Below are 25,562 nucleotides of genomic sequence, written 5' to 3'. Positions count from 1 at the left end.
AGGAGAGAAAAAAATGATTGCTTGAGATTTGAGAAAGAAGAAAAAGTAATATAGTTATTGTAGTTAAATATAGAATAGATAGGGAGACATTTTGAAAAAGTAAATGTTGAAATTTAAAATTTAGACGGTAAAAATTTACTTTATAATATAGTATATACTTATTTTCGTAATAAAGATGATATATCTATCTATTTATATAAATAAAACAAAATTTTAATGACATCATTAATTTTTAAACAATGCTTACTTGTCATTAATAAACTTTTTCATATTAATTATTTCTTTGTTATTATCTTCAGTTATGACATCATCATATTTAAAGTTTAAATTATTTTTTAATTGATTTAAAATGTACTCCGTATTTCTTTTCTGGCTTAAGTCACATGTAATTTATAATTTTATTTTAAAAACTCTAATATTTTATTCTATTATATAAATAAAACAAAATTATAATGACATCATTAGTTTTTAAACAATGCTTACTTGTCATTAATAAACTTTTTCATATTAATTATTTCTTTTTTATTATCTTGATTTATGAAATCATCATATTTAAAGTTTAAATTATTTTTTAATTGTTTTAAAATGTATTTCTTTTCTGGCTTAAGTCGCATGTAATTTATATATGTATTTTAAAAATTCTAATATTTTATACATGGTTTTTAAATTTCAGTCATCTAAATAATTTTATAATAACAGATTTTAAATTAATCGTATATTATGCGAGTTAATAAGCTAATTATATTTATGAAATATAAGGTATAATATTCTGAGATTATAAGTATGGTTGAACCATCATATAATTTTTAAACATCAACATAACTTAACACTATAAAGCTTGAATTCGGGTTAATTAACTACTTAGATTAGTAAAACACAATGTATTTAGAAGGTTTGACCTACATGCGGAAAAATGAAAATATTAACCAAACAAGTAAAGCATGAATGATGACCAATAATGTGTGGGGAAGATCATCAACCTAAGATTTAGGCGCATTATTAATTCGCATATTAATTTCTTTCTAATATTGCTACATAAAAATTCTACAAAAAATATATTTAACAAAGAAAATAAATACTGCATTAAAAATTCACCTTTATCACATTTGATTGATAATAATAATGTAGTTGGCAGCATCCTCTTAATTACATCCCACCTGTAAATTCATGCATTTCCTCATATTCCATACTCCATATATCGCATTGTCACAATATCATCAAATTCCACATTCCATTTTCATAGCCTATCTCTCTCTCAAACAAAAAATGGACCTTTCTCCTTACTACCATATAATCTTTGCTACCATTGCTTTATTGTTATCCGGTTTAGTGTTCTCGTTCACGCGGAACACTAAATCAAAAAAAGTGAATCTCCCACCTGGCCCGCCTGGTTGGCCAGTCGTGGGAAATCTATTTCAGGTCGCGGGTTCAGGAAAGCCGTTTTTTCAATATGTTCGAGATCTTTTGCCAACTTACGGACCTATTTTTACACTGAGAATGGGATCGCGTACAATGATCATTTTGTCTAGTGCAGATTTAGCTTACGAGGCATTGATTGAAAAGGGTGCTGTATTTGCAACCCGGCCCGCGGAAAACCCGACCCGGACCATTTTTAGTTGTGACAAGTTTACGGTTAATGCGTCCATGTACGGTCCGGTTTGGAGGTCTTTGAGGCGAAACATGGTCCAAAACGCGCTTAGTTCGGGTAAACTACGCACGTTTAGGAACGTGAGGGACGTCGCGATGGATAAGCTTGTTGAACGTTTGAAAGCCGAGGCGGAGGGGAACGATGGCGCGGTTTGGGTGTTGAGAAACGCGAGATTTGCGGTTTTTCGTATTCTTTTAGCGATGTGTTTTGGTGTGGAAATGGATGAGAAAACTATAGAGAAAATGGATGATATGATGAAGACAGTTTTAATCACGTTAGACCCAAGGATAGATGATTATCTGCCTTTGTTACGTCCGTTTTTCTCTAAGCAACGTAAGAGAGCAACGGAAGTAAGGCAGCAACAGATCGCGACTCTGGTGCCGTTCATTGAACAGCGCCGAGCCGCGGTCAAAAACCCCGGGTCGGATCCGACCGCAGCAGAGTTTTCGTATCTCGACACGTTATTTGACTTAACTGTTGAAGGTAGAAAACATCCGCCCACGAATCCCGAGATAGTCACATTGTGTTCAGAGTTTCTAAACGGTGGGACCGACACTACAGGAACCGCGGTCGAGTGGGCCATAGCGAGGTTTATCGAAAACCCGAGTATTCAAACAAAGCTCTATGAAGAGATCAAAGCCAATATTGGTGAAAAAAGAGTAGACGAGAAAGATGTCGAAAACATGCCTTATCTGAATGCGGTTGTAAAAGAGTTATTAAGAAAACATCCGCCTACTTATTTTTCTTTAACTCATTCGGTTACCGAGCCCGCAAGGTTAGCGGGGTACGATATACCGGTGGGTACAAACGTAGAGATTTTTCTGCCCGCTATTGCTGAGGATCCGAAGTTATGGACTAACCCAAAAAAGTTCGACCCGGATAGGTTTTTAACGGGTGGGGAGGATGCGGATATAACTGGTGTGACCGGGGTTAAAATGATGCCATTTGGGGTGGGTCGTAGGATATGCCCGGGTTTGGCTATGGCCACGGTCCATGTTAATTTGATGATAGCCCGAATGGTTCAAGAATTCGAATGGAGTTCTTACCCGAAAGAGACTAAGGTCGATTTTAGCGAGAAATTGGAGTTTACTGTTGTGATGAAGAATAGTCTTCGAGCTATGATCAAACCAAGAGTTTGAAACTGAATATCGGGTTAAAACAAAATTTTAATCGGGTAATTGATAACTCTTTGAGTTTGTATCCGTTTTGTTTGTGGAATCATACCCATACCAAGATCTACATATGATTTAGGAATTCTTTAGGCATTTATGTTCGGTATGATGTTTTGTTTTATTTGATTTGTTTTATGTTTTTGCAACATAGATTCATCTTGTAAACTTTCGGGTGTTGAAAAAATTATAGCATACTTTGTTTAATATAATGTTTTAAGCTGTATCTTTATACTCTATTGAATACTAATAATCAATAATGTACTACTCGTAGTTGTTTTCCGACTATATGTCTTCATTGCAAGTTGACTGATTGATTTTACTAAAGCTAGAAAAAAAATAAGTATCAATCTTTAAAAGATTTCCATAAGCGATCTAGTGAAATACATTTAGGTGTTTGTTTGAGTGATTTATTGGTCGAAAGTCAAACAGTAAGTTCTTTGGTAACAAGTTTGGTTGGTCCTTTTCAGATAACAAATTAGTCTCATCCTTCTTTGATACACACATTGAGGTCGTCACACATCATGTAAGCTGCTACTACAAGATTGAAATTCCCTAAAGTTATATTAACTTTATAGGTAAAATTAAGATCATTTTCACCATTGAAGTAAAATCAAAGGTTAAGATTTAAAAATAATTTTTTAATCTTAACTATTGATTTTAATCCAATGGTCCACATCCATCAACTTTACCTATAAAGTTGATATTAACTTTAAGAAATCTCAATCCAACATAGCAAATGTGTGATGGAACGATGACTACGGTGGAATGGTTGTCTATGGTGATGGTGGTGTTATACTGTTATTTAATAGAAAGTAAAAAGAAAAATTGTGATTACTCACTTTTTTTTGTTAGGTGAGAAAAAAAAATAGTTGTATGATGTTTTTGATGGGGGTTATGTAATTAAAGTTTCAGAAAGTATAGAAATTTTGGGGTCTAGGGATGACCAATCTTGTGTTTTTCCCTTCCAATAATTATAATGACCCATTGTCAACATCTCGTTGTCTTGAATACGTGCAAGGCTCCGCCTTTATACGGTAAGGTTTTTCCTAATGTCATATCTCAACTGAATGTTCAAAAAAAAGGTTAGGTTTGTTGATAGTATCCGTAATGAAATAGATCATCTCGATGTAGGTTTTAGCATATGTTGGACGAGGACGCCTACATTAACATCCTAGCTCATTGTCATAGTTTTGCCAACGTAGTGAATGCTCGTATAGGAATGATGTCTGCCTATTTATCCTACACCATAACCATCATATCCACAACTTCTCAACGAACATTTTTAAATCTAGGTAATTGTGTATCTGATGTCAGATTTTCTTATACTAAAAGAAAATATTAATTGAACATTTCAACCACACATTCTTCTGTTCTTACCTTACAATTTTTTAACGAAAAAGTCAGGGGTGGACTTAGGAGTTCCTGAGAGAGTTACAGTGTCCATTGATCCATTCAACAAGAGTTAGAGTCCAAGCTAGGTATTGATCCTTTTTTTTTTTTCATAATTACCAAATATTTAATAATTATAACAAAAAAAATAAACTTTCTGAAAATTTATTCACCAATACGTATTACACGGATATACTTATAGTACCACGGCAATCAATGGCCGTGACCTGTCTTCTACATTTAATGGATTCACATGTTAGTGACAATGCAACCACATATTGTTTTGATGGTAGAAAGGAAGTATTCATTGTCTGTTTACTATTTATAAAGTTTTTAAAAAATGGTAATCTTATACGGATTACTGTAGAAATATATAGGACAAACAAAATCAATAATGATGTGTTCAATGCCATTACTCATAATTATTTGCAAATTTATTAGTGCTCACCAAGAAAAAGTGGTTCTTTTAAAAGACATTAATAAATACCTAAAAACTTAGGTTGCCATTGCCAACTATACTTGCTCACATTAAATGTTACTACTAGAAGACGTGAAAGTCGGAATGGTCTCGAGTTTTAGAAGATCTCGCATCCACTTTATTCTTCCCAATTGCCACCCATAGTTAAAATTGATTACATACATTTGGTAATTCATCTATATTTATATCTATACGGTATTATAAAATAAATTCACTTTTCAACTTTTACCATTTAATTTCAACAATGTACAAATGATAATGCATGATATACCATACATCAATGCATACAACTTTCTCTCTCCATCATAAATCATTTTATTCCTCTAATTCTTTCAAAATTTTTTATCTCAATAACCGTAAATTATAAAAGTTATATGGGTGTTCTTAAAATTTTATGCTCTTTCATTAGAGATGTTATTCATTTGATATACTTTCGACGAATTTTTAATTCCGATAACGGAGCCCGTACGTCTAAGACATTTGACTATATATGACACTCTATGACGTATCACCTCTTATGACCTATCACACTCTATGACCTATCACCCTCATTATTTTACCACCGCAACGTGCGGGTACTTGCTCTCGTATAACATAAATAGAATCATCAGCTCTATATGCCTCAATTTAACAACAAAACTTCCGAAGTCTGTCTCTTTAGTTAAAAGGATTATATGCATTAATGTTATGGATTGTTAGATAGGTTTGTGTCATATAGGATCTCTTTCTTAGATAGTACTATAACTTTGTAACTAATTGTCTATGCAATATACAGTTACTTTATAGTCATGATAATATAAACCGTGTACATTGCTTAAACACAACTCATGAAAATTTTGATATCTTATGACTAGACGCATAATTTTGATAAAAAATCTTTGATTCTCACAACAACATAAATTGATTTTTAAGCAAGACGCGAATTTATCTTAAAACCTCACAAAATAATAGTTTTAATAGACTAAAACCTTTGGATTAGTAGGTTGTTATAGAGAATTATAATATTTCAACAAAAAAAGACAATCTGCTCTCACTTGGTATTAGACGTGTCCACAATGCGGTTCTTGCAGGAACTGGTTCGGAACCAAAAACGGTTCCGGTCAATGTTTACTGGAACAGGTTCTTCAAGAACCAAAACCGGCTCTTAGTCAATGTTTGACCAATTTTTATTTTTGGTTTTAATTTACCAAAAATCCAAATCGCTTTGGAACCGGTCCGGAACCAATTTTTAGATCCAAAAGTGAACCGGTTCCAAACTAATCGGTTTTTGACATCCTGGTTTTTTTTGCCCATGTCTACTTGGTGTGGTTTCATTAACCCAATTTCTTCATCAGGGTCTATGGAAAGGCCCAAATATATCTTTTTTCATTTTGAAGCCCTCGTAATTCATTTGGCAGTTGCCAGGCTTGCTACGCGGCCCACACTCATATAAATGGCCAAGTAATTAAACAGCATGCAATTTTATTTTATTTTGTTAATACTTAATAGCTAATCTACCAATAAACTAAAACAAATTGAGGTCTTCTTTGATAAACACTTGGCTCACTCTTTAGACGACACGTGTCCCTTTTAAAATCCTAATCTAAAGTTTCCTTATAACTATCAAATACTATTGAATAATTAATATAAGGGTTTTTCTAATGTGTGCCCTGTAGGTACATAATATGAATTAAATGATCCACCCCAATTTCCATATATAATACACAATTAATAGCTTTTAATCTTTTCTTTTTCCATCTATCTTTATTTTACCCTTACTTAATTTAAGTCTATATTACACTTAATATTTCATCTATTAGCACAACGTAATATTAACTCTAGCTAAAATTGGGCTAACATAAACTTTATTTTTCTAAGTAATTTATCCTCTTTTTATACATATTACTTTCACAAAAATTTTCCCACTTAAAGATTCCCTCCTTTCTTATTCACGGAATCTATATAACTTGTTTATACATTTTATGATCAATTAGTATGTTTTTATTTTATACATTTTATTTGCAAAATGATTAAAAATCATTTATTTGATTTACATGATATTCCAAAAAAAAAAGTTTTGCAAGTCATGATGAGAATTATGAAGGCACAAAAGAAATTTTGGATAAACCCTTTATAGGTCAATGTTTTCTTAGTGACAAAAAAACGTTATTTTGTACCAAAATTTTGCAAAACACAATGGATTTTCGATTAGAAGGGGAAAGTTTGTTAACAAAAATGATGAAAAGAAACGACGAGATTTCTTTTGTCATCATGAAGGATATCCGGAGGCTAAAGCGATAAATCATACAAAAGAACAAAGAAATCAAAATTAAATCATGTTTTCTCTGTGAAATTTTAATTTGTTAGTTCTTAAAAAGAATTAGAATTTAATTGTTATTTTGCTTTTTTAATCTCTTTTGTAAGTCAATATATGATGTTTAAGTCAAACATATTAAACATTTTGTTTCTAAGCTTTGAGGAAAGAAGTGAACATGTTAATTCATTTTAACAAAATTGAATGGCATAATTAACTTATTTTAAGAAAGTACAAAATAGGAACTTGGTGAAAAACGGAAAGATTATAAAATGTTAATTATGTAGTATATATGGAAATTAGGATGGATCATTTAATTCATATTATGTGCCTACAGGGCACACATTAGAAAAACCCTTAATATAATATTATCTATCTATCTGTTTCATATATGTCTAATATTAAAGTGAATTATATATATCCAAATCCTTGCATTCGATGTGTATATTCATTGTCTATAAATACACAATGTAATCTTCTTTTTATAGCATGGCACGAGTCGCTTTACTATTTAGTTTTTAGTATCCGGTTTTAAAAGATGATCTATGTTTTGAGATAATTATAATTATTACCCACTTTCTGTATAAGTCATTTTATTCATTAATTTATTTTTAATTTTTTTTGATTCAATGTAATAGAAAGATAATATTTCGGCTGTTGCTTTTTATGTTTGCAACCATATTTGTGTCGGTAAGTTTTCCTCCCTTGGTTATATGTATATATTTTCGAATATTGATTGTATAGGATTATTATCCAAAATCGATTTTGAAAATATTTACTTAATTCTTCTATGTGTTATTATGATTAATACTTGATTATTATCACAACACTTGCTTTTGTATTCTTTTTATTTTTACATATAAAATTAAAACAGCGTTATGTATGAAAAATATGAAGTTTCTTTATTAGTTTTGAGACATACCACATTAGCATTAACAAATTCGTATTGTATGACATATATTGTATCAAACCGTTATATTATATATCAAATAAAGTTTTTTATGCGCTGTTATTACAACCATTAAAATAAATAATTATAAATAACTATAAGTCAACCGTGCAACACGGGTATTAGTACTAGTACTTAATATAAGTTGGGTTTTTTTTACGAGGGGTTAATTATTAAAAGCAACTTTCTATATATGTTTACAACTGTGGCAAAAACAATCTACTTATCAAACTCTGCTGATTTTTAGATATTTACACACACTAACAAAACAAACGAATCACTACACGACCATTAAAACACTTTGACATCATTAACATTTTATCAACACTCATAACTTTATAAGCTGCAAACTTGGATTGCAGTTTAAGAGCTCTTAAGCATCTGATGCGCTTTCAAAATGTTTGTTTCCCAAAACTTTGGGGGTGGCTGGACTGTTCTGGTTCATGTTTGAGCTGTTCAGTTCATCAGCTTCTTGTTCGACGTTAGTTGACTGAGGTTGACCATCAGTGGTGGGGCTCATCCTGTGAGTGTCATCAGCTCTTGATGAGAATCGGACGGCTGAACTGAACATGGGTTGCATTAGACACCGTTTGTCAAAGATTTCACGTAACGAGACTCGACAAACAGGACACGTGCAGTGCTGCTGCAGCCATATGTCGATACACGACGAATGGAAAAAGTGTCCACAGAAAGGAAGAATGCGAAGTGTATCGTCAGCGTGATATTCCGAAAGACAAACTATGCATCTACAAGATTAAAAAAAATGGGTAAGAAGATGCTAAGTTTGAAATGGTCAACAGTCAACACAGCCAAAAGTCAACCAAACAATTAAAAATCCATTAAAATTTCATTGAGTATAATACTGTCATAAGATGGAAGATGTTAGGCTATATGACGTTAACAACTCTAATCGAAGATATTTAAGTATAAAGTTAACTTCGCTTACAACATAAAATACAGTATTGATCCCTTGAAACAAGCAAAAAATTTCGATTTCAACCCCTTCATATGATAATGACTTTTTCAAGTCAGACCATCAGTTTTTCATTTTGAACTTCAAAGTTGTGTGGGTATACAAGTTCTTTAGCAGAGATTGACCCTTATAAATCTTGATAAAAACTCTATACAACTTGTCTAAACTTTGTATTTAGAAATCGTAAAGATTAGTTCTTATCAGTTTGACTATGATCTTGATCTATAATATAATACACAGCATTGATCCCTTGAAGCAATCTAAATAGTTCAAAAGCAATGCATGATTTCCACCTTACCCATTTGAAAAAGTTTGACCTATACATGCCAACCAATCAGCTTTTCATTCAAACTATTGTTTGTAAATGAACTTCTGCCGAAAAGCTGAATGATGATGACCATTTTAAATCTTGACAGAACAGTTTAGGACTTACAAACGTCTTCCATCTAAATAATATATAGGTCAAATTTTTCTTATCAAATAGGCTAAAAACTTACAAACACGAAAACTATCTTACTAGTCATGGCAAAAAAAGGTTATTGAAAGTTGTAACACGTTTCTAAACAATATTCAAATATAAAACTAGAAATGCTATTTTTGGCAAAGTTTCCAGAAAGCCTTAATCTAGCTTTATAAGCAGGGTGACACACTAACCAACAGTTTGCTGATTCAAGTCTTAATTTGGACAGGATGTCTTAAAGGTGAGTGATGAGTGTATAAGCATTTGCGTTAAAAAAAGAAGAAAATAATCTTAAAAGCATTGATCAAAGACTCTTTATGAAGTGCAGTTTGGTATAAATCAACTAGCTTTAAAGTTTACTTACTGGGCATCTTTTGCACAAGAAAAGAACGGATCACTATACTTCTTAGTAGGGAAGCTTGCTGCAACGAAAGGTTCAGCACCACGCCCACCACGCTCCAACTGAACCACAAAAAAATACGGGAAAAAAATGAGATGTGATCATCAATCAAATATTCAAATTCAAGAAACACAAGTATTGATTGGTATACTCCTTTGTAGAAAATACAGCAAGAATCAAAGATAAACATGAACGGAAAGACCAATTGCCTAACCGAATCTCACACAAACAATCAGTTGGTATACAAAATCCCTTTTGGGCTTAAAGTTACTAAATGGGAGATAAAAAACAAGACTAGATGCCTAACTTGATACTATAATAACTGGACCCCCATCAGAAACATACCTTTACAAACACAAGTACCACTTGAGGAATAATAACATAGGTGCAAGTTTCAAATTTTATCCTTTTATGTACAATTTTGGTCCCTTTTATTTGCATTTTCATTATAGGCCATTCACCTAAAGCTATTGCTTTGAGACCGGCCACTTGTCAGATACTCATAGTCACACTACCAGAATTGATAAAGACAACTATATAGTTGGAATTTCAACACTGTTTTTGGTGATACATCATACATGAACTTCTAACTTTTGTAAATTTACAGTTTGCCACAGTTAGATTAAAGGACTACTCATTCATATAACTAACCCATTTATTTCAACAACAACAATATCAACTATACTCAATTTATTTCGTCTTTAGGAAATAAAAGTGTGTCCATTTTTCTAAATTTTACTATGAAATAAGTTGTAATCAATCAGCATATTGTGCTTTTTTTAGCTTTATTTCAGAAGAAAAAAGGTTGCATCTTTTGAAAGCCCCTTAGAAGGTGTTTACTTCAAATGAAATTTGTAATCCCAAACACACTCTTAAAGATAAGCATACCCTCAAAATTTAATACATTTTTATGCACTTAGCAGAAGCCACAAAAATAAGCCTCTAAACATTCAGAACTATAAATTTATACCTGAATTGAAATTTTAATATATTTTTTTAAAAGCTCAACTAATACACAAATGAGGTTGAATGCGATATGTAAACATATAAACACACAGATATTTAAATATACATATACACATAGAGTAATAATTCAAAAAGAATGGATACTTACAGAGTTGAGATCGGATCTAGAAGACATGCGAAAAGATCTTCTTGCAGATATGTAATGAATCCGAGCACATATAAGTCTTGTACACACAAACACAATAAACATAGTACTCATAGTAAATCCAACTACAGTCATCACTAAATTAATCCCAGGAGACATCATATTCTATTCCCCCAAAAACCTTTTTCTTTTTTTTCTTTTTTTTCTAAAAAAAAGACACACTAATAATTAACGATGACTTATGCTCACATCATCATCATCATCAACTATACAAAAACCTATAATTCTAAAACTATGTCATATTTTTGTATCTTTGTCTCTCTAGAACCAAATGAAGAAACTTTGTATTTATATGTTCTTGTATCTTTGTTGTATATATCTTCAAGAAATCTCATTGTTTGTCTCATAGACAAACTATGAATCAATAATATATTGTATTTTTTGGGCAAAGGTTGAATCTTTTTTATGTGGGTGTTGATGAAGCTGGAAGAATCAACAATAAAAAAAAAATGGTGGATTTTTGTGATTGGGAATATAGGAATGAAAGAGGCAGTAGAGTGTGGAGTAAACTGTAAAATGAAAGTGATTTAGAAAGGACACAAAATTTTATAGGGGTGGTTGTTATATACCCTCAACTATGGAGTTGTTTCAAGTAGAACTCTAATTTTGTTAAAGGTGTGCTCTTTTAATAAGGAGAATGATACATAGTATAACTGCATAATTTATTGTCATCTACAACAAAGATATAAATTTTATTGTACATAGTATAACTGCATAAAGCAAATATTGTTGTGGATTGTCAAATTGTGTTATATGAATATCATTTCTTTTTAATAACTATAAACCCTCACAGTCTCACTACAACAAAAGTAGTTGTAGATACAAAACAGAAGAGCTTTTATTATTTTAGATTTTGAAAACGAAAAATATTATTGACTCAAATATATACGGTTTAATTAAAGTATCGGATGTATACGGATGAGTTGATTAAATATGACTAGTTAAACCGGTCCAATGAGTAAAACTAGAATCAATTATTCGACTTATGATTTGTATTTAAGTTTCTATAGAATTATCTACAAGCTAAGTCGAGATGGATCTTTTAAGAAATATTCTGAAAATGACAAATCAATCAAACATCGAGCTCAAGTCTTATTTCTTGCATAAAACAAGGATCGGATACAAACATTTCAGTTTAAGATGATCTGTACACCACCTGTTTTTGTGTTTTAGAGTGTTGTATAGTCCAATACTACATTGCATGTTTGGTGGTGTACGGTCAAAATCTGATGTTGTACAGATCACTTCCCTTAAGATAAACAAGAAATTTCTCATTATTCGGGTTGGGTTGACTCGATTTTTTCTGACCAATTAAATCCGTTTAACTCTTGTTGATATTTAGGAAGTTTTTTACTTGATTGTACGAAATAAATATCTTGTGACCTTTAAAACTAGTAGTCAAAGTCGGACAACTCACTTTGCTCATTTGATTAAAATGCTCAGACTAATAGTGGTACATTTTAAATGATGGTGTGCTAAAAAGAAGGATGGTCTAAAATAGTGACAAAGTCAACTATGCCAATGACAAAGCTTAACTACTCGTATATAAAAAATGGAAGCGCATCAAAGTTAGGGTATTAGGAAGGTTGTAAAATTCTTCCGAGTTAGTCGAGTATCCAAAATAAACTTTTGACTTCTTATATTGTCGAGTCGAGTCTGAGTCACGAGTTCTCTTACCTCAATACAAATAAAATGATGATGAAGCATGAATCTATCAACAAATCTTATGTTTGGTTTTCAAGCTTTGAATTATTATGTTACTATGTTAAAATTTGAAGTTTGGAAGATATTTTTAAAGTTTATTACATATAATTTCAAAAATACTTATGTTTGTATATAAAATCCCAATCCGAGTTCTCTCCGAGTCGAGTCTGAGTCTCCAAAAACTCCTGATTCCCCTCATTGCCAAGTCGAGTTCGAGTCACGAGTTCTCCAACCTTGGGCGTGTTAGTCATATATCCATTCTGTCTTTCAAAATAAAATAAAAAAATGAGAAAATAATATATTCTTTTAATAAATAGCCTAATAATTTTTTTAAAAAATCTTAAAATATGACAAGTGTAATTAACTCATTTCTTTTTTTTTTTGAACATTACTCATTCCTTTTTCTAATTTCATTTTTTGATTATATCAAGTGTTATGCTCTTATAATTAGGAGGATTTTTATGAAAATTGATTAAGAGGATTTATCATTTTCTTAAAAAATTATATCTCCTATTAAAATTTATTGATAAACAGTATTTATGAATTTTTGGAAAAAATAAAAATAAAAAATCAATTTGTTAAACATAAACTTTAATGGTATAAAAAAAACTAAAAGATTTAATGATTTAAATAAAAAAACACAAAAAAATTATTTAAAAAAAAAGCATAATGATAGTTGAATAACACGTTCATTAAAAAAAAAAAAAAACAAAGCAAGCAGACAAGCAATTGAGCCAGTTGCCAACCAACTAGCTTTACAGTTAACGCGAATTCATTTTATAGGTGTTATAATTACATTATATGTATATGAGTTGATTATTGCAAAACAAGTATTAAAGTAAATCAAATAGAACAAGATCTTGAATCTTAGATTATGATAAAATTGATGCACGAAAATTCATGAAACACAAATATATATTGATGCATGATGATTTTCATGATGCACATTATTTTTCGTTAAATGAAAACTTATTGTTTTATTTATTTAACTTTAATACTTGTTTTATTTTACCTATAAACTATATGTATATTTTAAAAGTTTTTTTTTTAATTTAACCATTTGATTTAGAAAATGATAAATAACTTAACTCAGATATTTAAATCAACCTAAAATTTTATCAAGTATCATAATTGTTAAGGATTTTTAGGAAGATATTTATGAAAATATATAGCAATTCTCAAAGTATATTACAGGAATAACTAATAAAAAAAAACTAACTCCCAATGCCGTCTTCCACGGGTTTTGGGTCTTAATACCGTCTTCGACGGTATATGGGGGAGGTTGATATGTAGACAGCCTTACCCCTACCAAAGGTAGAGAGACTGCTTTCAGGTTCTACCATAGATAAAATAAGACCTCCAGCCTTGCTGGGCATGAGGATCGAACCCATAACCTCTGTTTCCAGAGGCATGAGCTCCAACCACTGATCCAACCCAGTTAGTTTTTTACAGGAATAACTAATAAATTTATATTATTTATTAAGAAATTTGACTAAAATTAGCAGAAATTAATTAACTACTATCATAATTGTGACACTTTTCTAGCATTACCATACCGTTGATCACACGAAGCTGACAAACAATAACACGAATCGACTATCTTCGTTATTATAAAATAATTTCAACTTTATTGATGCATTGTGCTTATCTAATTAATACAGTAACTTGGTACGGTGTAACTTTTATTGGAGATCGTTAATTGAATAATGCGGTAACAATAACATTTCGTATATATGAATCTACCGTAGTTATTCCCGTTCAAATTAACCGTAGTTATTTACAGAGGCGGTACCAGGAAAAAATTTCAAAGGGGGCAAACTTAGAAAACTTATGAAAAATAAATCTAAAATGAGGTAAAATGTTAAAAACCTATAAAAAAATTTTAAAATTTTATGAAAAATTTAAAAATACATGACAAAAATTAAATTTGGAGGGGGTATTGGACCCCCTGGCCCCCCTTTAGTACCGGCCTTGGTTATTTAAATTTGAAGTTCAAACAAATTAAAAGCAAAGCGCACAATATATGCATTGCATTGCAATTGCAAATCCAAACATTTATGAGTCTTAAAAGGAACCACGTACAGATAATTGATAGTAATAGAAGATTGGAACGCAACGTCAAACCACAAAGAAGTTGGGATGTCGTTTTTGATGTTGATTACTAATACTAAATTTCCATGAATGCGTGCCAATTAAACACCATATGCCACATGACATGAAAACAAACGAAAATAGGTATGATTGGATTATAGCCAATTATAAGTATTTTGATACAAAAAATAAGTATTCAAACGATCATAGAAATTAAGGAAAGTTCTTAACAACTGGTACGTAGTGAATTGATGCTCGACATAAACCAATATTAATTTATATTGATATTATCACGTAACGAAAGAACATGCATTTTGGAGTGTAGCTTAAATTTATTTATTTTTAACTATTTTTGTTAAATTTTTTGTTAATCATAATGTTACATTATCACATTGTTGATTGAGAAGATACACGATTTATGTCATAGTTTTTTTTATTGCAAAAACATCACCATGTATATAGTTGTATTTTTACAAAACAGGTTTATGATCGATAATTTATGTCATATTCATGAAACATGATTGATTATATATCTACGAGAGTAGTTTGTTGGTATGTGGAACATAAAGATTACTAAAGTATAAGGGGTAAGGGTATAGTGTCAATGATTGACATTTTGACAATAATTAACAAGTAAATGGGGCAATAGAAACATGTCATGTGGCCTCCCAAGTGAAAAAAAAAAAAAGCTAACTTTTGCTAATAGGGAGGGTGTAATGGAACCAAAGAATCAAAATTTTCCAAAAAACAATTACACAAAAAGACAAAAAAATAATAATTTATGATCCAACATTAAATATAAGCTCTGAACGTTCATTACAATCGCCAAATATAGCCGATATAATACTAATTGTCAAAAGAGCCAATTGCATTTGTCAATCACTTGCCAATTTAAATGGTGCAATAGAAAAAGAGCCCATTTATACCAATTGAAGAAGCCGATGTAAAATGCTAACTGCACTATTCCCCCTAAATAAGTCAAGCTAGTATGAGTCTCCTATATGTAAAGTTGTTATCAACATTTTACTATTCTTCTAAAACAGCAACAATATATATTTTCTGAAATAGTTTTCTAAACAACAATATTTAAAACATAAATAATTTGATTGACACCTAATAAAGAAAATCTCCCCCATTGGAAAGGAATGGAAGAGCTTGGAATTTTGGAAATAGTCCAAAAAACAAATATACAATCTTCCTTTCCTCCATGTTATATGTTTGATTGTTACCCACTCTTTTTTCCTCGAGTCACTTTCTTCTTTTTCTTATTCTTTACTTTCCCTCCATTATTTGCTCATTATTTTATTTAGTCTTTTTTCAAATGTTGATTTTTGTTGCTTACTCTACGAATTTATATGTGGAAGTATGGTGGTGGACTGGTGGTTATCATAATTTTGACTATGGTTGGAATCAAAATGACATTGCGTTGCGTCACATATCCTATACACAAAGCTACGAAAAACTATACGTAACTTCGTCTTATAATTTAATTTGTAAGAGCTTGAGTTACTGATCTCTAAAATAACATGGGCTATGCATATTTTTATACAGGATAAAGAAAGTTGATAATTTTAAAACTTTTATTAATCACATTCACTTTAATCTTTTCTAAGCTTCACGTGATGTTTCCCATAAAAGAATCTTAGATAAGTTAATGATTGAATATTTCGTAACTTTTTATGCTTAATTTGCGCAATAGTGGCCCTGGTTTTTTTTGTTTTGTTTTTTTTTATAAACAAATAGCTTATTTTCATATTAACTAATCAAAATACAACGATTCATAGTTGTACTGCATATCAGCACCCCAAACTATACAACGCCAACACTATTGTTCCTCTAGCTATGCTATAGTACTCCAATAGGGTTGTAAATACATCGAACAAACACAAACAAGACAGTGTCTCTATGTTTATTTGTTTAATTAAGCTACAGTCCATCAGATAGTCGAACATAGAATTGTATGTATTTTTCTTCATTTGTGTTAATGAGCAAACACAAACGAAAGTAGAAACTTCAAGCAATAAATCAAACATTGCAAAATATCTAATGAAAGTCTTACAAAAAGTTATATATAGCTCAATAAATAAAGTCTAAATGTTATAAAAAAAAATTATATGCATGAACATAGATGAATAAATATAATGTTTAGAAACAAATTAACTATCAAACACTCACGAACAAATTATCAAACATTCGCGAACGAATAAGACCAATGTTCATGTTCATTCATTTAACAAAACTAATAACATTTGTATTTCTATGCCCGTACGTCTAAAAAAAGTTCATGAACGGTAGTATAAGGAACAATTCGTTTATACTTTATAACCAAAAATAGTAAGCCGTTAACTTCTCCTTTTAAATGATAGAATCCTACTCGTCATGCTATACATGTAAGTTATAGCTTATACATCCCCGGCCTGGCTGTCGTTGATTTTCATGAGTAGATAAAAATATCTTAAAAGTGAGGTTAGATAAGTGGATGTCTTAGTCATGTGTGCTCATAAACTAAGCAACATGATGAAAGTGCAGTTGTAGTACCACAATGTGATCCTATTTAGGTACCAATTGTTTTTACAATCATTTCATTTTGAAGATTTGGTGCTAATTGGGGGACACCAATGAAACTAATTGATATTTTATTCTATTCAATCTTATCAGATAATGGTGATTTGTGCAAAGTTTGTTAAAAACAAATTAAATAAAAACTACTCGTATTTGAATAAAAACAAATTAGGCAAATTTGTGTCTTAGAAAATCTGGATTAGCATGCTTTGCTTTATCTAAACTTCAAAGACATGATCCTCTCAAATAATTAACTTGATCTATTAAGTTGGTCTTGTAAGATAATGAAAACTAATAACATAAATAACATGATACATACGATAAAATTATTGTCTCATATTTTGAATATTCAGACTTCACAACTTAATAAGTCAGGTTGATTATTAATATCGATCCTTAATAAACACATTGAAGTATAAGGAAAAACTTTAAAAACAAGACTTGATGTTTCTTTTGGTTGGTTTTCGGCCCAAAGATTTTTTTGGTAGATGTCCAATGTCTTAAAAAACAATCTTTTTATTAAATCAAAACAGCTAGAGATGAATCTTAAAAGTATAACGAGACAAATTATCCACGCATTATGGCAGTGAGATGGTGAGGGTGATATGTCATAGAGTATGATAGATAGTAGGAGGTGATACGTTATAGAGTGTGATAACCAAATGTCTTAACCGTCCGGGCTCCGCCCTCAAAATTAAAAATTCGTTGAAATTATATCGAATGACATCTCTAATGAAAGAGCATGAAATTTTAAGAACACCCATATAATTTTTATAATTTATCGATGTATAGTTAGTTTTTGATATAAAAGATTTTAAATGAATTAGAGGAATAAAATGATTTATGGAGGAGTGAGAAAAATAAGTGGTTGAGATTTGAAGAGAGAAAAAAAAAATAAGTGGTTGAGATTTTTTTAGGGTATTAATGAAGGTTGAAAAGTGGATTTGCTTTATAATATAGTTTAGTATAAATATAGATTAGAAAAAATCATTATTACGGTGAATCAATTTCATAAACGTAAACTTTATGTAAGAAACAACAATAACGAGAGTATTTTTTTCAACCCAAATGGCACATATACATAATTATGCAAAGGTTTAATGCTGATCAAAGAATGATAATCCATCAAACATCTATGTGTAACAACGTTTTGATTTAAGATATGTGGAGTATATGTTATTTTTAGCAAGGTTGGCTATTATTCAAGTGATTGGAATTATACTGAGCGTGTTCAGGCTTTTTTCTTTGAATTATTATAAATTTAAAGAAAGAATTAGATAACTATAACTAGTTAACTACACGTAATGAATTCACTTTATCCCTAAATTAATCAATGAGTGGCAAAGTCTAAAATTTTTATTTTGGCATTGCTAACAAGTTCAAAATTTTATATTGTTGTTAACAAGTTCAAAATTTCGTTAATGATATATATTTTACGAGCGTTTTTTAATTTTTACCTGCACCATGTGCGGTTATTTCAAATAGATGTTTAAGAAAGTGAGTTTTTGATTGTATATTATTATATTTGACAAACTATAATTTATAATAATTAATATTGTGTTTGACTAATAAATAACTCAATAATTACAACATCATTATATAGATCTAATTTTATTTGAAAAATGCACTATTTGTTATACGTATTTTACCATAAAGTTTATAGAGAGAAAAAATATCCAATATGCAATGAAATTTATAAAATTATTATTGTACTATGACCTTAAAATAACTAAATACTTAATCAATCATATTATATTGTTATGAGATACACGTCCAAATCAAAATATTAATATATTTAATTAGCCATCTGTTTTTTAATAAGATTTGATTCGATAAATATGAAAGAAATTTGACTTTTATTTTATTTTGGGTATATATATATATTGAAAAAATACATGGAGATGCCAATCTTATGTGGTAACGTTTAAAAATAGCTATAAATTAAATAGGATGGTTTAGAATGTTTGGATTCCTATTGTTTTATATAAATTATAGATAGATAAAAATACATGCAATAAACTATTACTGGTTATTTTAAGACTGCGCTTACCAATCTTTATAAAATAAACGATAAATATACTTAAATGGAGTTCTACGAAGAGGGAACAAGTCACCCTTTGATTCATTGGCCCCCCACTGAGTAGTATCATCACCTACAAACGTGGGAACTTAAGCATGCAACATATATAAGCGAATAAAAAATGAAAAATTATTGCAATTTATACAAGTTTAGTCTGACATCTCTATCGTGCTCTTTAGTAATTCTTCTGAATTTGACAAGTTATCGAATATCAGATACAGGAAAATGATTTTAAAGAATGGCCTTATATTAAATATCTTTACAATTTTATTTTATTTTTCTGAATACTTTACCGGCCACTAACAAGTTTTTAATGCGAATGTTATAACAAAGAATTGCAATGAGAACGCAGACGTATTCTGGAGTGGAGTTAATAGTATTGGGGGTAGAAGATATTTATCCCCCTCCAACCAAGAAAGATATGGAAATTTAGGCGTCAGTCTTCTCTTATTTATGATATTTCGAGTTCCCTTGATGGATTCCATTTCAAAACTTAAACTAATGTTCAATTTTTCAATTAGCTAGTCTCTCCAAATCAAACAATCGGCTCCTTTTAATATCAAATCCTACTATATAACCACTTGCGACTCATTGCGATATACATCTAGTGGCTGATTGTATAAATGTGCTAATAAAGTCTATCATGGATTCATGGTTTAGGATATTTGTAGATATGTATAAGAAAAAAGTGAGTCTGTGATATTCATGTATCTAAGATAAATAGAACCCTCTTACATACGTTATATACATAATATTCACATATTCTTATCCTCTTGTTATAATGTTATATTGTATACATCTGTTACCTATATACACATAACACATGTCTACGACTAGGACTTTTGTGATGATAAGAAGATTTTAGATAATTAATAAATTGGAAACTTATTGAGAAAAAGAATGTTGCAATTATTCGTCGAACATTCTAAAAAAGTCTTCACTGTTTTTATACTCAGCAATACTTAGGACGCGTTCGGTTCACAAAATGGTTTTGGAAGGAATGAAATCTATCAAAAGAATTGAAATTTGAAGAAATGGAATTTGACTGAATGTTTTTGATTTTTTGCAAATTCAAGTGTGTGAAGGAATGAGATTCCTTCCTCCATCCCAAAGGAATGAAGATTCCATCAAATAATAGAATGTTTACATGCTTACGGAATGTGATTCCTCCTTTTTTGAACAACCAAATGCACTAAGAAATGAAATTCAATTCCAATTTCATTAAATTCCATCAAATTCTGTGAACCAAACGCGCCCTTAAAATTTAAAATCTATACTATATTATAAAGTATTTGTTCACGTCATTTTTTTTCCTATTAATTTAGTTGATAACCCTAAATTATTTATCCCACTGCAAATAATGTTGCATTTGTCCACACTTTTATTTAGTGTAAACAAATTAAAAATTTTATTACGCTTTTATGTGTGTAAAAATATGTAGTTATAAAAGTGTGTAGAAATTCATTCACACTAAAAAGTGTGTAGAATTAGAAGTTCACACTTTTCTAACACCCCATTTGTTCACGCTAACTAAAAAGGTAACGTGAATAAATGAGGTGTTATAAAATAATTATGAAAGTTCACACTAAAAAGTGTGAGCTTTTAATTCTACACACTTTTTAGTGTGGAGAAATTTCTACACACTTTTAGGTTAAAAAGAGTGTGGCAAGATGGAGGGGGGGGGGGGGGGGATATCCGCCATGTGGCAAAACGATTTTGGTGGGAAAATGGGGGAGTGGTGTAAGGGGCGAGAAAGGGGCGTTGGAGGAGAGGGGGACGGAAAACAAGCCTTGGTCAAAGAAGATTTTGGGTGGAAAAAAAATTCCGCCTGGAGGGGGCAAGGGCCGCAATCGGCGAGCGGGGGTGGTGTTCTGGGCGAAAAGTGGGGGAGACACGCCCCACTCCGTTTAGCCTTAGTGTTATATATTTTTACACACATAAAAGTGTGACATAATTTTTAATTTGTTCACACTAACTAAAATTATGAACAAATGCAACATTATTTATAGTGTCCCTTTTATTCATCATTTTAAATATCCCTACTTAAAATACTTAATATCTACTTGAAACACCTATGATACCCTTTATGAAATTATATTAGAAATCTACCCTTAAATCCAAAAAAATACACTACCCCTCTTACATCAATACACTACATTACTCGCCACCGTATGCCACCACTACCCGTTACCGTCATCGCGACTACACTGCAACATTGCGCAAACAATGAATATCATTTTCATTATTAACAGTCCATCATCGATCAATCAAATCTAGAGCAGCTGTTGGTTAGCTTAAGATTGATTGACTATTGTTAGTTGTTAGTTGTTAGTTGTTACTGCGTATTACTCATGTTGTTCCTAACTCGATGCTAATAGGATATTGGTAGGAGGAAAAAATATCTACGTACTTTTGACCTTTTCGATAGCGAGTTGATCTAAGTTTTATCCTATGATATTTATTTATTTTAATGGGAAAGACGGTTAACTAAATGGTTAACAAATTATTAATTATACATTATAAATTGACAAATATACAAAATACGTATGCAACGTGAATTCCATATTTTGTTCCATTATATTCCACATATCAATATATATTGGCCAGAAATGCTTGTATATATTGACAACTTATATGGACTATGCTTTTTATAATACCACGTTACGGGTATGTAAAAAACACTTTTGTCCAAACAAAAACATAATACAAATATGTATGTTGATGTTACGTTGAACCACAATTACATTACATTACACTCTTTACTATTGTAATTGGATGTGAACAGTGATTAGAAAAGATTAACATATATATTCATTGTTTGGATAGTAAAACGTTAAACGTGTTCAGATTTTTTTTTTCTCATGTTAATCATGTAGTATTGTGTGATCCCACTTTGTTGTTTATGGTTGCAGAAATATCTCACTACAACAGTCAACAAATATATCATTTATCCACATTTACTTTAAAAGGGCGTGAACAAATTTATAAATTTTTTCACATTTCAAAATGTTTATAAATAACCCACATTTAAAAGTGTGTAAGAATTTAATAAATTTTAGTTTTTTTCACAATTATATGTATGAGAAAAAATAAGTTCACACTTGAAAGCGTGTGAAAATATATTAATTGTTCACATTTTATAATGTGAAAAGTCAAATTGTAACACTAAATTTATTCACGCTAGGGGAGCGTGAAGAAATTAAGTGTTACAAATTAACTTTCACAATTTTAAGTGTGAAAATGTTTGACACTTCTTTACACTTTTAAGTGTAAACATTTTATTAATATATTTCTAAGTGTGTAGAAATTATGATTTTTGAAAACATTTCACACTTATAAATATGAACTTTTTCTATACAACTTAAACTGTGAATATGTTAACAAATTTCTACACACTTCATTAAAAGTGTGAAGAAAATATGTGTGAATAAATAACATTTTTGTTATAGTGTCAGAAGATAGATGTAGACATGTAGTGCCCTTCTCCACACTCAACCACTCAAAGGATCTTCCCTTCACAAGATATGGGAAACCAATGTAAAAAGCTCTATACTACTTCAGGTAAATCTTTTTGTAGCTTCAAATCTAATTGCCTTCATCTTCCATACCTTACTTTTTGTTGCTTCAGTATATTGTAGAATGTTCAGATGTAATGGACGGTTTCACCTCAACTCTAATTAAAGCCTCTATATGTCTTTTGCAAGTATTTACTTGATATTATATGTAATGGATTGTAGCTTTAGATCTACTTGACCCTTTGCTCTTCTATACCTGACTTTTGGTAGCTTTTGTACTTCCAAGCACAGCCCAAAAACAATGGGGCGGCACATGAACCACCTACACTACAACAAATATATCATTTCTCCACACTTATTTTTTCATATTTTTAGAAAGTGTGAAAATTTCTGTTAATTTAATCACATTTAAAAGTGTATGAAAATAACTTTACATTTAAAAGGGTGAAGAAAATTTAAAAAATCACAATATTTACACACTTATACATGTGGAAAAGAAAACTTCACACTTTTAAGTGTGTAAAATGATATCAATTGTTCACACTCAAGTTAATTTGTAAAACATATTTTCTTCACACATGAAGAGTGTGAAGAAATCATGTGTTACAAATTAACTTTTACACTTTTAATTGTTAACATTTTGTTTACACATTTATAGATGTGAAAAAATTATAACTTTTTAAAATTTATTCACACTTTTAAATGTAGTTTTTTTTTTACACATTTTTATATGTGATTAAATTCACAAATTTTTTTACACTTTTTATAACTAAGTGTGAACAGATTAAAATTTTTTTTGTAATGCTAGTTTAAAATATATTGAGTGATCACTTAATTATACGTTCATCGGTAAGTTGAGTGATCACTTAGTTATACGTTCACACCAATGACAAATCCAAAAATTTAAGTAAAAAGGGCAAAAAAATCTTACTTGAACGTCAAAAGAGCTATGAATAATAAAAAAAAACTTAGAGTGTATCTGGTTCAAACTAAGGAATGACAAAGGAAAAAAGAATGGAAATATAATGAAATACTATGGAATATTTATCATTGTATTAGTATTACTTGGTTAATACAAAGAATTCATTATCATTGCCTTTCATATTTGCTTGGTTCAAGAAATACATTATAATAAACGAGCATGGTACCCGCGCAATGCGGCGGCGGTGGTGGAAAAGACGGTCTAGTGGTGTCGGTGATGGTACTATTGGTGGTAGTGTCAATTGGTGTAGGTGGAAATTTTCAAAAGATAAGGGCTTAAAGTGTTAAGTATTAAAATAAGGGTTTATGGTGTAAATTAATTCATTAAGGGCAAAGTTGGTAATTTATAAAACTCTTTCCATAGTGAGTTTTTATTAAGGGGCAATTTAGTAATTTCGTATGTAACATATGAGTAACTATTTCTATTTTGAGGGGGTGCATAATCTTTATAAAGGAGTATAGATTTTGGCATGTCATGTTTTATATCTCTTTTAAATCATGAGTTTTATGAAATCCACTCTTATAGTAATAATTAACATTAATAATAGGATTCAATAAAGATCCAAATCAGTTATTAGTTATGTAGCACCGAAACAGATACGGCAAATAGACATGAGAATGATACAGGAACGGGGAACGACAAAACTAAAAAAATTAGGATTCGGGTACGGCAAAGATACGACAAAGATACGGCAATAAAAAGTAAAAAAGGTAAAAATATATTGAGTTTATATAGAGATAGACTTGAGACTTCAGAGATTATGTAAAATTATATATGTATAATTTTATAATATATGCTTGATAGTGACCGGTGACCACAGATTAAATTTTTACTAATCATTTTTGAAATAGATTAAGCGTGATGGTGATCTCAATTGTATAATGTAATTGGTTTGTGTTTTGGGGTATACATGGTCGCAAGATGACAGTCGTTTTTGGAATAGAAAAAGCTCATTGAAACCCTAATATTAATTAGATACGGTATAAAAGCTTCACAGAAACGTTTCGGTATATATGAAAACTTCAAGGAAACGTTTCGTACACGTTTCGTATGAGTTTCCTTTTTCATGGAGTTTCTGAAATGAGTACGTCTACCTGTTTAGAGTTTCGGTGCATCATACGTTATTAGAACACAAAACACCCTTAAAGGTATTAACAAAAAGATCAAATGCAAATACAGTAACAACAATATAATATGGCGAGAAGATATGAGCTTCACTTTTTCCAAAGAGGAATGCAGTAACATATAAATTCAAACTCATATACACACAACTAGCAGATCCAAAAACACTTTCAAAAAACACATATTTCAAATAATCATCTTTCTGTTGTTGTTTTGGTACTCTTATTCAGTTGTCACTTTCATCCATGTATTTCTATTATCAAACTGCCGATCACAGACAAAATATTTATTAATAATAATTGATATCTTGAATGATGTTTGAATCGGGAACTAACACCGTTGTGTTATATGTATACTGTGATAAAAAGAAAATAATTAATGGAGGAGGAATAGAATGAGAATAAGGGGGTTGAGAAATAAATATAACAAGTGGAGAACGCGTGGATATAATATGGGGAAAGATATTGGGTATTTGACTATTGACTAGATGAGTACCAGCGTGATACGGCGGAGAAAATACATAGCGTGCAAGTGTACAAATTTCATTTAAAAAAAAGAATGCCAAATGCTCGA

General features: G+C 30.5%; 2 protein-coding genes across 3 annotated transcripts; one reads left to right on the top strand and one right to left on the bottom strand.

Annotated features, from left to right (window-relative positions):
- The first annotated feature begins 1,215 nt into the window (after positions 1-1,215).
- On the top strand, positions 1,216-3,102 carry LOC122603268 (cytochrome P450 77A2-like). The gene has a single exon (XM_043775937.1). It carries the CDS (start codon positions 1,267-1,269, stop codon positions 2,785-2,787), a length of 1,521 nt encoding a protein of 506 aa, XP_043631872.1. The 5' UTR covers positions 1,216-1,266; the 3' UTR covers positions 2,788-3,102.
- Positions 3,103-8,099: 4,997 nt separating this feature from the next.
- Positions 8,100-11,347, bottom strand: LOC122605166 (RING-H2 finger protein ATL34-like). Of its 2 annotated transcripts, none has more exons than XM_043778059.1 (3): positions 10,877-11,347; positions 9,727-9,824; positions 8,100-8,675 (listed from the first exon to the last, which is right to left on the bottom strand). In XM_043778059.1, exons 1-3 carry the CDS (start codon positions 11,033-11,035, stop codon positions 8,303-8,305), a joined length of 630 nt encoding a protein of 209 aa, XP_043633994.1. In that variant the 5' UTR covers positions 11,036-11,347; the 3' UTR covers positions 8,100-8,302. The 2 variants fall into 2 exon arrangements, with proteins under 2 accessions (XP_043633994.1, XP_043633995.1); XM_043778060.1 differs by lacking the exon at positions 10,877-11,347 and adding an exon at positions 9,914-9,997.
- Between the last annotated feature and the right edge of the window lie 14,215 nt (positions 11,348-25,562).

This window comes from Erigeron canadensis, chromosome 6 (genome assembly GCF_010389155.1).
Source record: "Erigeron canadensis isolate Cc75 chromosome 6, C_canadensis_v1, whole genome shotgun sequence".
Lineage (NCBI taxonomy): Eukaryota > Viridiplantae > Streptophyta > Magnoliopsida > Asterales > Asteraceae > Erigeron > Erigeron canadensis.
Note: the sequence above shows the minus strand (reverse complement) of the source record. Positions and strands in the feature narration are given on the sequence as shown.